The sequence below is a fragment of the Orbilia oligospora genome (assembly GCF_000225545.1).
Source record: "Orbilia oligospora ATCC 24927 unplaced genomic scaffold scaffold00076, whole genome shotgun sequence".
Classification (NCBI taxonomy): Eukaryota; Fungi; Ascomycota; class Orbiliomycetes; order Orbiliales; family Orbiliaceae; genus Orbilia; species Orbilia oligospora.
The window spans coordinates 2056391-2069763 of record NW_011645633.1 but is presented as its reverse complement, the minus strand read 5'-3'; the positions used below and the strand labels follow the sequence as shown (position 1 = coordinate 2069763).

The window sequence follows — 13373 nt, the reverse complement described above, 5'->3', positions numbered from 1 at the left end:
AAAGAGGAGTGCGTGGGTCAAAAAAAAAAGGAACAGGAAAAGAAGCCACGAGGCCATAGACGAGAAGTACAGTGTAAAAGGGAATCGAAAGCAATCGCTTGTAGTAAACCTATAGTCCCAGTACATATATAAAAGTCAAATGAAAAGGATATGAAAAAAAAANAAAAAAAAAAGAACGCTAGAGTCATATGCCAAAAGTGAAGATGCTGTACGTAAGAAACCAAAAATTCGTAAGGAAAGTGTGTGTGCAGTTGTCAGAGGAGAAAATAAAAGAAACTAATCAACATCATTAAAAACAGTTTGATGGTGGGTATAAGTTATCCAACAGCGCAGCGCACAGGTATCATGATCCGAAATGTAATAAAAAGAAAAAGAACCAGAGATAAATAGATAGGAAGCCATTTTTAGAGGAGAAAAACAGACATGCCGATGCTAGGAAAGACCAGGAACCCGAGGAAGAAATATATAAGTATTATAAAAGAAAAAAGGGAAAATAAGAAAAAAGGAGGAAAATAAAGAGTTGGAGTCGTGTATTAGGTATCCAGGGGAGAGATTATCTCAGTCCGCTTGCTTGGAGCGAGGCTGCGAGATCATCCCATACACGAGGGTCCACGGCTTCGTCTTCTTCGTCGTAAACTCGAAGGTTGCCTCCGATCTTCTTGTTCTTAAACGAAGCAAGTCTTCGGACGGGGCAGTTACTCGAGCCGAGGACTTCATCGACCTCGCTTTGGATGTTGACAAGATTCTCCATGGAGCGTTGAAGCTATAATAGTTTTCATATTAGCAAATGTATTCTTATCATAGTAGAATATAATAAAAACTTACAGAAAGGTCTAGATCCCGCTTAAGGATGCAATATCTCGTCCTCAACCCTCTTTGCTGAACCGAATATCCTTTTCGGCACATCCTTTCGGCGATATCACTCCAACATGACATGCCCTCGACATCTTTAAGGTGAAGCAGGTACTGGTCGTCTTTAGCAAGACACGAGTACTGACTGCTATTATCGCTTGAGGCAATGCTATCCATTGATCGTTTTCTAGCAACGACCTTGTAGCAAGAAATTTCAGAAGAAGAGTGAGAAGATAGAGAGTCCGAGATAGATTCAGGAGATAGAACTGGCGTAGTACTTGTGGTTGTAGAACTTGATCTGGAGAGGTCTGGAGTAGATGATCCACTAGAGGATGTCTTGGTTCTTCTTTCGTTCTTGATAGAAGGTAATCTAGTCAAGAGGCGTTTTGTGTCTTTTACCTCGGACCTGGGGATGCAGTTATAAGGTGTCATCTTGTTTGTGATTACTGACGGGCGAGAGGGTAGTGGGGTAAAACCAGAGGTGCCTGGTGGAGCAGCAGCGCCGGAGACGGAAGAGAAAGGCTTAGAAGTATTTGATAAAGTAATGCCGTCGGGATTCTCAAGATTAAGCCTTTCCGGTAAGAGCAATGGCGACGGGGAGTTGAAAGACGACAAAGACGACGACTGCTGTTGGACAACCGCGGCTACCGAATCCATCATTTTTTTCTAGAAATTTTCTTGAAAATTTTCTTTTATCTAAGCCTTTTATATATATTTTTCCGGCCTTGCAGCTATGGATGTAAGATAGATCTGGCAGTAAGTGGTATAGCGCGATGGATACCCCGTGACCTGGTCTGAGCGATTAATTGAAAGATGATATAAGATGTTCCTGGGGAAGAAGGGGGGGCTGCTGGGGCTGTTGGGGCCGGTATCTTTGTGTTGATTGTGTGGTATGTCAAAGTAAGGGCTGAGCCAAAGATAGAAAAGGAATATTCCGGGTGAGAAGCAAAAGGTGTTCGAATCGAAGGGAAAAGAACCAGAAAGGAAGAAAGTGCCGGACAACGGGAGCAAGCGAGAACGTCTAGCTTGCAATGGGGGAAGATATTCCGAGATTTCAAAAAAAGGCTCTCGGGATGTTAATATAAAAATGAGGGAGCTCGTGGGGTTATGCGTTACTGCCTTCGAGAAGAAAGTAGTTAAATAGGAAAACTTGGTAGGAAATATTTCGTCTGAAGAATATAAACTGATATGGAAGCCCAATAGAAATCTGAGGCTGCGCTGCACTGCACGGCACTGTACTGTTTCTGCAAGGCTGTGGCTCTGCCAGGAAAGAGGCACCGTATCCTATCGTCCCTTACTGGATCCAGGATATGCAGCAGAGAAAATCCGTTCCGAATAGGTTGATTCTTCCCTTCCCAAATGCCTCAATGCAATCTCCAAAAGCCAGACAATTTGCGAGAAGGTCGTCTATGCAAACTGCGGTTTTCCCAGGTTCGGTAATCCCTCTGCAGGGATTGTTCTGTTTCAGCTCCAGCCGAGGAGGTCCACCGCGGCCAGGTTAATTTCTGACTGGCCTGTGCAGGTAAGAAAAATAAAAAAGATTTAATCTTTTTTTGTTTTTTGCTCCTTGTTATCACGACAATTTGGTTGCAGCAGGAGAGAAAGAAAGAAAAAAAAGTAATCGTTCCCTGGTATCAGTGGTAGTGGCAATTAATGCACAGGAGGAAAGTCTGGTATCTTGTTCCGGTTGGATTGTCTCCGCTTAAAGCACAACTTTGCACAGGCCTGTCAGATGAGGCCTTTTTGATGACCTTGCTTTTGTTATAAATATAAGAGCGAATTCAGGAAAAAAAGATTTTCCTCTTGATTCAAGATCCTGAAATTTTTTCTGTCGAATAGAAGTGCTTCGGCGCTAGTTGTGGGGAAATATAAAAAACCTTGACTTTGAAGGTTGAATGAGAAAAAGAAGGAATGCAATTAACATGCACCTCGTCAAGAATGGAAGAACTAGGGCGAGAAACGAAATATCGGGGTTGCGATTCATGGACATGGGCACGTTTTTAAACAACGATAATTCAATCGACTCTTGATGGATCGAACCAAGGCCTGCCCGCCAACCTTACCGGTTAGCCTTCTTGGTCGTTGAACAGGGGCCGTCGATTGGATTACTACTCTGCTTTTTTTGAAAAATGACCGCAGTTAGTGTACGTATTTGCCTATTGACGACAAGCAAATCGAACGGAAACTAAGCTAAATGTTGCAGGATAGCCTACCCGGACTTGGATGGACGTAAGTATATCTTCTGCCCTTGTTGGATCCACGTTGGCACAAGGCTGGCTGTGTGTGCATGGACCGACGCAATTGGTTTCGGAACATCGTGAACAGTCAATTTATCATCGTGTCGTCGTCGCTTGGGAGAAAAAGGCTAGACCGACAGGTACCGACTAATCTGGTGGTAGTGTTCCCGTTTCGCCCTTGTCCTGAAGCATATCTGTCCCCCCTCCGAAGGTGTATGTATGTTGTGTGTAAATACGTATGTCCGCTGTGCATGTAGCTATAAGCTAGTTAGCTAGCTAGCTGGGCTGGGCTGGAAAGAGAGACAGAGTTGCACTGCACCACATGTCAGCCTGACATCAGACATGCATAACGGCCATATCATATCAAACGCGGACCTTTCCCACCTGATCTACAGAGCAAAGACGGAGTCCGCGAAGGGAGTAACGTATGTAATCTGGAGAGTTGATTTTTGAAAGGTTCATAGCTTTCTTGCCTGCTTGCCTGCTTGCTTGCCTGCTTAGCTATGCATGGCCGGCCAGGTGTGCCTGTGCAGCTAGCTGTGGCCCCGAACAGACGCTTCCGGGCATCACGAAGAGATATCGAGATATGGGCAATCCATTCCATGCCATTCCATTCCATCGATCCGAGTGGTCCTTCAATTGAGTCAATCTGCAACCCCCCCTCGGCATTAAGCTGCAATCGCTGTTTGGTTACCAACTGCCCGGGCCAGTTTTCACTTCCGAAGCCACGACTTACCGAACAGTCCTCTTGACCTTGATATCCTTCCTTCCTAAAAGTCCCGCATGCTTGACGCCAATGAATCCTAAACAGGTAAAGCACATGTGAAGAACCTTGGCTTTTCGAAGGAGTCAGCTCGTGTGGTTGTGTTGCTTGTCGTTACTTTTCAAGGTTTGTTTCACGATGTCACGATAGCGAAAGAGAAAAAAAAAAGCTTTCTGACAGTTATCCCTGTTCCGAATCATATCGTATCAGATACCTTGATGAAGACGATGTCGATCTTGGGGCTTTAATCCCATGCCATACCATCAGGTCATATTTTAGTTTCTCCCTTTTAACTAACAGTATTGGGCTGAGGGATTTATTCTAGATACTATATTACTATACTCGTCGATATCAGAAGGAAATCGATATCGATCCTTAGAAGACCACCTTGTTTCGTCAGATACTAGTCGACAGACCTCGTAATTATAAGCTCAAGTACCAGTCATATATGGCCAAGCTTCTGAAACAAGCCGCAGACGTCGAAACCTAGCTGAAAGATTTGCTATTTCGTCCGTTATAACGTTCCCGTCTCGTTCCAAGCAGTGGCCATCCCTCTATCCCTAGCTTGGCCGGGATCGATTACGAGTTCATTACCCAACAGCATGGCTTCTACGACTTTCTCAAAGAGCGCTTGATCGTCAGTGTAACCTTTAATTGGGACCCATTGATAAGGAAGCCGTGGCCATGGCCTCATAAGAGAGTGCTACGGAGACCTGTTCAACATTCCGGATTTCCCTCGTGCTCGATTCTTTGCCTGGAAAATGCAAAACTTTTGTACGACCTGAGGTTTGAGGCATATATACTTTACTTAAAAGTTTTTATTTTATTTTTATCCTTTTCTTTCCTGTTCAAATAAAATATTGCGCGGTTCGTCGCTGTTAGGTCGCAATTGTTAATCGACATTGTGGTCAATGCATTGAGGTATCAATCGAATCAGGGTATAAAAGTTGTTAAGTACAGGGCAAATGACATATAGAAACGTAAAAGTTACGTCGAATCCGGGTCTCCTGCTAAAGGTTCCTACTCGCCAGCGAGAGATTAGGGAGGAAGGATCAGGCCAGCATCGTGACATTCTTCGAGATCGAGACTCTTCGAAATTTGGGAAGAGAAAAATTTTTATTTTTTTTTATCCTTCCCACCAGCCATGCCGAGACATCTTCCCGGCTTGAAATCCGAGAATAGTTTTTTTTTGAGGGCAGAGATTGCCCAGCTACTCTGAAAGGCATGGTTTCGATACGCTAACGAGGTTATCGCCCCATACTTCTGGGTCGTCGCGAGGAAAACATGGCAAGGGTAAAGGACCGCCTTCCATGTGCCGTGTCTTGACCGTTTCGCTAGCCTGAAAGTTCGAATCGAAAGGGCAATGTTACAGGGCCATCTTGAATTGCCCTAAGAAATGTCGACGTCACTAGCGATTTTACCCGTTGGAAACCTCGCGATGACAATCTCCAGACTAATATAATGAAAAATCAAGAGACAGCAGCCTGACTATCTCCAGTTAAGTTAGCTATAAAGGTTTTTAAGGTTGACGACTTTCTAAAAAGAAATCTTCATCCGCGGCCAACGGAGTCCGCGCAGGTGCCCCGCTACCCGGTTAGACCACTAAATGTCTTTGGCTGAAAAATTAAAAAAAAAAGAGGCGTTAAAGCTCTTTCCCCAACAAGTTGAAGTCTCGGGATCCTGGTTCTTTTCCTTACGAGAGGGGAAACTTTCCCTTTCCCTTCCCATTGCCCCGCATTTTGGAAAAGAAAAAGTCTTGTGCCAAGGTGTGATGGTCTCAATCGCTACATGCAGCCGCAGGGTGCCTGCAAGATGATAGCTGATACTCACACGTGCCGCTGCATGCGATGCCCATTTTCCTTTTGATGGGAAGAGAAGAGCGCTAAGAGCCCCATCCTTTCTTCCGTCTTCAAAGAACATTAACATATGCATTCCAATCACAGTAAAAAGATTCGTCCAGAAGATGAAACCTTGTGATCATAAGGGTCTAGATGCATTGGCGTACAAGTTTTTTCAAAAACGGTTTTAAACGGAAAGGTTGTATCGGGAACGGGAACATTCTGGGTACTGTACAATAATCGGATGAAAAGAAAAAGCCCATTTGTTTTTTTCCTTTCTCGCGGAGCAGGTGCAATTCGATCGAAAGAAGATGCCACATGAAAACTGTCGTACATACACTTCAGCGATGCATAAATCCATACGTATGTATTCTTATCCACTATTTTGTGAACTAGCCGCCTTTTTTTGGTCCAATTGAAGTATACTAGAAACGAAAATCATTATTATACTAAACGGGGATCCGGACAGGAAGAAAAATGCATAGTAGAATATAAAACTCTTGGGGAGATAACCGACTGGATCTTAAGATCTGCAATTGTCTGGGGCTTTTGCATTGATGAACCCGAATCCGATGGCCAGGTAGTTGACAGCCGGTGTGGCCTGATATCGATATGTAGCCCGAAGTCTTATCATTACCAATGTCGTCAGTATTTCGCAAACATGGGACCGCGGCGGGAAGTCGCAAGAGAGATGCAGCCACATTGGTGGCGAGTGCATATGGGCTAGCATAGCCGAGGGTTCGAAAGTCCAAAGTTGACAATATTCATATTGATGGTAGCATCTTATCGCTGGCATACATGTTGTAATATTTGACCGCGGTTAGGATATTATTTGTTTATCGTATATCTTCTTCGCTGGGACGATCATATCATTTTTTTGATATTATTTTTCGACGTAAGTCGACAGCTGATCCAAATGCATGGCCAATGTCGCAATTGAATGCCAGGATGCTGTTGACCACTAAAGATGAAGAGCAGCTTAGGGTAGTTCGATGAATAAAACTATATCTTCGAAGCGAAAAGCATGTATCCGATGCTTCGAGAAGCGAGAAATGACCTGTCAGAAAGGCGGCTAGCGCTATAGCAAGGGGATAGTAGCAAAATGGAGTTCAGAAAGCCTCATAAATTATTAAAATATAATAGGAAAGAAAGAAAGAGAGAAAGAAAAAGTAAGTACTTTTGAGCAACTAGTAAACTAATCGTTTAACAGACCTCGTTTAAAACATCTCGAGCATCAGACAAGAGCAGGAGGAGGCCGTAAACGAACACATTCATTATTAAAAAGAAAAATTCCTTGAATAAAATCATAGTCCAAAAATATATCCCTGGGTATCTCTAGTAATCCGAACATTAAAGAAAGAAATAAATGATTGCAAGGCAGCTTAAGGCGTCCAATGACACCTTAGAAGACCCGAAAAGCAGCGGGCTTCGGAAAGTACCCTCCCATTATTGTTAGCCTCGTAAAGGTTGAAAAGAAGAAGGGGCAAGCACCCAAGAACTAACGTAAAAAGTGGAGAATAAGCAGAAAAGGAATGAAACAAAAGAAGTGTGTGGTCGATGAAGCAGCAGTTGATACTAACGACTGCTACTGATTGATAAAGGGAATGGGCCGCCCGGAAATAGCAATACGATAAACAGTAGCGTAGTAGAGAGTCGTTCTAATGTTCAAAAAGCTTTAGCGTTGGTGGTTGATGTCTGCGGCGGCATCTGCATCCGCTATAAAAGTAAATTCAAGGGCGAGCTAGTGCCTCAGGGAGTGGCTTCGGGCAATATTGATGGTGTAGTTGTATCATCAGGGCGCGGCGATGGGGATGCTGCTCTCAGCTCGATCGACGTGCCAGTCGGCAGCAACTTCTCCTCCTCCAAGACCGGAGATACGCTGTCCGTTGCAATGGTACCGGTCTCCGTTAAAGTTTCACTAACTTGTTCAGCTGCCGTGGCTTGCATCTTCAAGGACTCTCTTTCCTGAATAGCAGCCTTAGTCGAGCCCTTTGGCCGCCCTCGCTTCCTTTTGACGGGTGGCTCGCCACCCATCAGACTATCTGGACTCGCATGGATATGCGAGAGCTCCCCAAGCGAGGCATTTCGCTTCATACTAAGGAGCTTGGAGATAGAACCGTCTTTATCTGCCTCTGACTTGCGCTTTAGTTTTCGAGCATTGTTAGGCTTGTATTCGCGAGGTTCGAAGAGCTTTGGCGCGATAAGTACTCCACCAGGCATCGGTCTAGGTATAGCACCGGATAGACTTCGTCTTTGTGCGGTTGCAGGGGTGGAGAGTCTTGATATCGCAGATTGAGGAATAGGTGTCGATAGCTCAGGCGCAATTGGTGTCATTCCATTTGGTACGGAGGTCGGCGCAATGGACGATACCGGGTGGCTTGACAGTAATCGAGAATCCAGAGACTGAATATGGCGGTACATTTGTTTGGTGGCATCGTCGAGGAATATGTCGCCCAGGGTGGAGACAATTGTCCCAGGGCCGGATTCCGGGTGATCGGAAAGTGCATCAAGCAGTTTCTTGACAATTGCCTCCAGCGAAGTCGCCTGGATACTGCGAACGACCTTATTCCATTCTACAGACCGGGACGGATCGATCGGAGGCGGAGTGCGCGCTTCAGGTAATCCGGCAGACGGGTTGTAATGTGTCGGTGGGACCAGTTTGAGGTTCGGCAGGGACCTTCGGGCTTGCTACGCCAATTGTTAGCAAGTAAAAACTTACAAGTAGTCAATATATTATGATTTATTAGGAGATATACCTTTGCCTTGGTTAATCCTGGTGTAGTTTCTCTGATAGCTGCTAATTGGACAGGCCTGGAAGCAATCGGCGTTGCAGCTGTTGGTGTGCCTTCTCTAAGTTCCGACTGCAGCAGGAGGATGTCTGAGACAGCATCCGAGCCTTTTCTAGAGGCATGATCCTCAGGCTTGACATGGTTGTCTTCTAGTGCCGGTGGCGCGGGAGTGATAACAGTAGAAGCAGCAGAAATGGATGACCGTTTAGCTGGGCCTTCTTCCCCCGATGCACTTTTTGCGCCATCCACGTGCCGGCTCTCGCGAACAAACTGAGTGATGCGAAATTTTGTTCTCATAGAGCTCGAGAAAGCATGGAGGTTGGTGGGAGAGCCCACACTAGTGTCCTCCGACACGGCCTGAGGATTCGGTCGCGTGAAGCCCGGTACTCTGAACTTGAATTCTGACATGGTTTGTGTCTGTGTGTGTGTGTGTAAATATGTGCTTTCTTGTTTGTCGAGCTTGTGATGTCTGTCCTCTTTTAGCGGTGATGTTTGGCAGCGGCAGCGGCTCAGTTAGATCCCCTTCTTCGGTCGTCCCCTCCCTTCCTTGCTCCCCTTTCTACTTCGGATGCGCAATTGCCACAGGCGAGATGTCGTGGAGGTACCCGGCTTAAAAGGGCGGGAAAAAAAAAAACTTGCAGCTATGTCGGGGTTCCCCGTTTCTTTTTTTTTGGTTTGTTGGATGGTTGTCGATTGCAGTCGACGATTGGTGTTTGCAAAGGTTTGAATCGAATTGGGCTCTCAGATAGAAGAATACTGGTGGTCTCGTGTACTAGCGGTCCAGGTCGCACTCGCACTGGCGGTCAGAACAGCGCCGACATCTACTATTGGCTGAACCCGCAAATTGGAATCCTCATGGGAATGGCTTCGAGCTTGATCTTGATCTTGAGCTTGTCCGTTTATCTGGACGGGGACTTCGGGTTTGATTTCTGAACCTTTTGGAGCTTCTGGCAGGGAGCTTGCGGCACCGAATCCCATTATATTCCCAAACCCCCACGATATGTCAGTAGTAGGCAGGTATCAGGGTGGTATAAAAAAAAAACCTGAGAGCGAATCAAAGACCTTGGATGAAGTAAGAGAAGAAGAAGAAGAAATGGGGGAAATGGAAAGAAGGAAAGAAGGATGAAAGAAGGAAATGAAAATTCTTTTTTTTCTTCTCTTCTCGTCGCCCTGACTAACTCGTCGTAGCTGACTGAATGCCAGACTAAACTATAGTTACCACCAAGAAAGCCGATGAGTCCCTTCGAAGGTGGTTCTGAAACGACCAATTTCGAGGAATGACAAGAGGGAAAAAAAGGGAACCAAGTGGCACAAGAAAGGAAGTTCAATTAATATTAAAACGACGCCAGGCGGTTTTTTTTAGGGTGCAGCTTTGTGCTTTCTTGAACTATTCCCATTCCTCTTCTTTCGCAACAGTCTTCTCGAAAAGAGGCTAAGGCAGGCAGGAGACCCGGTTTCGCGCTCCAGCAGAGTCCTTTTCTCGATTCACACAACCTGATACGAGACGGGAAATCCGCAGCGAGAGTGCAAGAGTCGACTGAACAGAAAAAACCTTCAGGGAAAAGGACCTGCGAAGAGTAAGCCTCTTTGGTAAATTGGGTGCTTCGTGCTTCAGTTAGCGTCAAGAAAAACAGACCGCTTCTTCCTGTGCGCAGGTTAAACCTGGAACAAATCTGCCAACGTCTTCATGAACGAGTTACACGGGCGTTAGATCCAATATCGAAAGTCAAGGCGGGTCCGCGACCTGAAACCAGTTAAAGCGGCGTAGATGACGGAGAAAAGTTGCCAAATAAGGCCTAAAAGGCACCTCAAAAAGAAAAATATGGCCTTGTTCAAATGGTTTCAGGGATATTTTGCTTGCTTGCTCTTGAAGCTGTCAATTAAGCCAGCCAGTCGACTATCCCTAAGTCCTGCATTGAACTAGGCCCGTTTTATGTAGACGTATGTTGGCATTACCTGCATATGTAATTAGGCAGATTCCTGTTAAATGATTGGCGCAATGGTAGCGTCAGCTTATCCAATCCACGTTCTTTTATTCCTGCTCGTTCCTGAATGTAAACTAGTTCCTCTGGGCTTTTCTCCATTCTCTTGCTTCCTTGTCATTGTCGATATTGTCAGTTAATATCGCTCGTGCGGGCTCGATGGTATAGCCAAATCTGAAGAGGAAAAGTTCGAAGTTAGACCCCCTATCGCCTACAGGTAGTTTCTGGCGACCTGCCGGCTCCCTTTGCCGTTCTTGAAAACTGAAATTCTCATCTTGATCAGGCATTCCCCACCTTAGCTGTCCGGGACTTCTGCAGACTGGTCCCGATGCATTAGTTCGCAGTTCCCCTGGAATCCTGCAAGTGGAGATCTCTGTGTTACTTTGACGTTCCGGGCCTTCTCTTGCTGGTGGGGCTCGAACAGCCAGCGGCTTCCAGGCTGGACATTGAAAAAGCATGAACATGAAAAGATCATTTCACCTCGGGTCGCGAATCCGCAGCCAGCGATGTCTCGGGATCCTCTGGCTCATGCTAGGTAGCCATGTGGCTCGGAGATTAGACGGCCTGCACGTCTTTTTCACTTCTAATCAGTTGCGTTCATATATATAGAGTCCTGCCTGCCGGATGGGGACCAGGTTCGCGAACAGACCTTCGAGATTTCACGGACATAACGCCATAGGCTTAAGCCACACAACAGTTTATTTTTCGCTATCGTGATATATGTACAGGTGTTTGCTATAAGCCATGGTACGAGGTTGTAACAATCGATTAATCAAAGGGTCAAATCGCTAGGTTTTAAAATTAACTAAAAATAAGAGACAATACTCAGAAAGAGAAGGTGTGTGTGTGTGTGTGTGTGTGTGGATGATGGTGAGGTTCGAATAGTAAGCCATCATGATCAGATACAATTGCGCCCAACACATGCTGTCAACAGAAATCAACATTGCTTCGAATTCAACATGCAACATCAGCATCAACGTCAAAATCAGCATTGAAATCTCGTCATGCGATCAGTTACACCAATCTGACATTGACGAGGTAATAAATTTTTAGAAAGAACGGGGACAAAAAACCTCTTCTTTCTCTTCTACCCAAAATACGGCTGGGTCTACCTATTTGGGAATCCACCAGCTCGAGGGAACAGTCCTTGCGTGTCATCATCTTGTCTGTCATAACTGCTCACCCCTCGGTATCCCAAGTCCCCACCGCCGTAAGCTGCACGGTTGTACGAAGTATCTTGCTCCTCAAGGCTGCTCCTATCCTGGACGTATGGAGGTGCTCCCTCGTTACCAGTTGGTTGGGGTCCAAAACCCATTGCTGCAGCTGACTGGGACATCGGAGTGTTATCTTCATCGTCTGCACTACGAGGAATCATTGATTCAGAAGCCCCAGGACCGTTCTTCTTTCCTCCAAATGGGTTCTTGATCGCTCCGAAGATTCTTCTGTTACCACCAAAGATTCCTCCACTTGCTCCTCCAGCCCCAGCTGCACCGGGTGCACCTGGTACAGGCTTCCTGCCCTTCTTTCTTGGATGACGGATGCCAATGATTGCTCTCCAAAGGACAAGACCAACAATAACGGCACCAGTAATACCAGCAAAGACTATACCGACGATGGCCCCGCTGGATATACCCATTGGAGTATACAACGTCCCGTCGGCTACGGGCGATGAAGTTGTTGTTTCGGCAGCATCAGCAGCGTTTGTGGCTGTTCCAGACTGTGACGCTGTATTAGTCCCGGTAGAGGAAGCTTCAGCAGTTGAAGGCCCGGTGGTAGTTGGAGCTTCGGTATCGGTATCAGTATTCGTTGTTGCTTGAGAAGTCGTACGAGCCGCTGTGGTTGTCTCCGGAGCGTCTGTTGTAGTCTCCTGGGCTGCTGTTGTCGTCTCTGGAGCTTCTGTTGATGTTCCGCCCGTTGTTTCAGATGGCCCTGAGGACGCTGTTGCCGGTGCAACAGTAGCTTGACTTGGGGGCGGATTGGTAAATGATTGCGGCGGCCTAGTATCTGTGAAGGCACCCGGGATATCTTCTTCCCCAGGCCTAAGTGCAGGACAATCTCGAGTCGCGCATATCTGCCCAATTTACAGTGTCAGTATTGACTCTTTTAATTTCTGAATATCCTACTACGATGGGAGAGGAGCTACATACTCTACCATTCGGACAACAGCCACCTCCATATTCAGGCCGACATCGGAAGTATCCTTCTCGACAAAATGGAGTATCCTGACGCTTAAAAAGCAGCATTGCCTCTCGACGTGGCTCTAACCTTTTGTCCGCGCCCAATCCATAGTCTGGTACTGCGGTGGCAATATCAAGCAAGTACAACAGCTGCACAGCTGCGGCAGACGATAGCCAACGCATTGTAACCTGATAAACTCGATGAAGCTGCTATTAAAAATGTCTATGAATCCTCCCGGGGGTATCGCGATATAACAAAAGAAATTCGTAGAAAGTAGTCGGTATCAAAGGTATTTTCGCCCGTTTTCGTTTCCTTCTCTATATTGAAAAAAAAGCTCCAAGCACTGTCGCGAGTCGGTAAGCAGGGGGGCAAGCGAGCTGCCCCTCAATAATTCGCCGTTGACGGGTCGGAAGTAAAAAAATGTCGAATTGTGTGTCCAAAACTGAATTTCTGCCCTATAGGTCACTTTTCGGAAACATGTTCTCCGAATATACAGAAATACCTGGCTAAAAGGAAGAAATAAAAGAGGTTACGAAAGTACAATTGTAAGAGCAAGGAAGGCTTTTATTCAGACCTGTGGAGGTGGAGAGCTGACAAGAGCTTTATGAAAAAAAATCTCCCAGAATGGATAGCCTTGCAGCTGAGGCTGAAGGTGGGACAACTTCTTTTCTTATTTAGCCCACAGTTTGTAGATGGATGTACTTGGACATGGGTATTCAAGCCAACATCACAAA

The 13373-nt window shown here is 46.0% G+C and overlaps 3 protein-coding genes across 3 annotated transcripts; all 3 read right to left on the bottom strand.

Annotated features, from left to right (window-relative positions):
• Positions 1-553: 553 nt before the first annotated feature.
• AOL_s00076g603 (uncharacterized protein) lies at positions 554-1512 on the bottom strand (the record flags this gene model as incomplete). Its single annotated transcript, XM_011123155.1, has 2 exons — positions 554-763; positions 826-1512. The coding sequence occupies 2 exons, from the start codon at positions 1510-1512 to the stop codon at positions 554-556; spliced, it is 897 nt and encodes a 298-aa protein (XP_011121457.1).
• Positions 1513-7439: 5927 nt separating this feature from the next.
• On the bottom strand, positions 7440-8887 carry AOL_s00076g602 (uncharacterized protein; the record flags this gene model as incomplete). The annotated part of the gene is made up of 2 exons (XM_011123154.1): positions 7440-8378; positions 8447-8887. 2 exons carry the CDS (start codon positions 8885-8887, stop codon positions 7440-7442), a joined length of 1380 nt encoding a protein of 459 aa, XP_011121456.1.
• A 2682-nt stretch (positions 8888-11569) lies between these two features.
• AOL_s00076g601 (uncharacterized protein) lies at positions 11570-12821 on the bottom strand (the record flags this gene model as incomplete). The annotated part of the gene is made up of 2 exons (XM_011123153.1): positions 11570-12532; positions 12609-12821. The coding sequence occupies 2 exons, from the start codon at positions 12819-12821 to the stop codon at positions 11570-11572; spliced, it is 1176 nt and encodes a 391-aa protein (XP_011121455.1).
• Between the last annotated feature and the right edge of the window lie 552 nt (positions 12822-13373).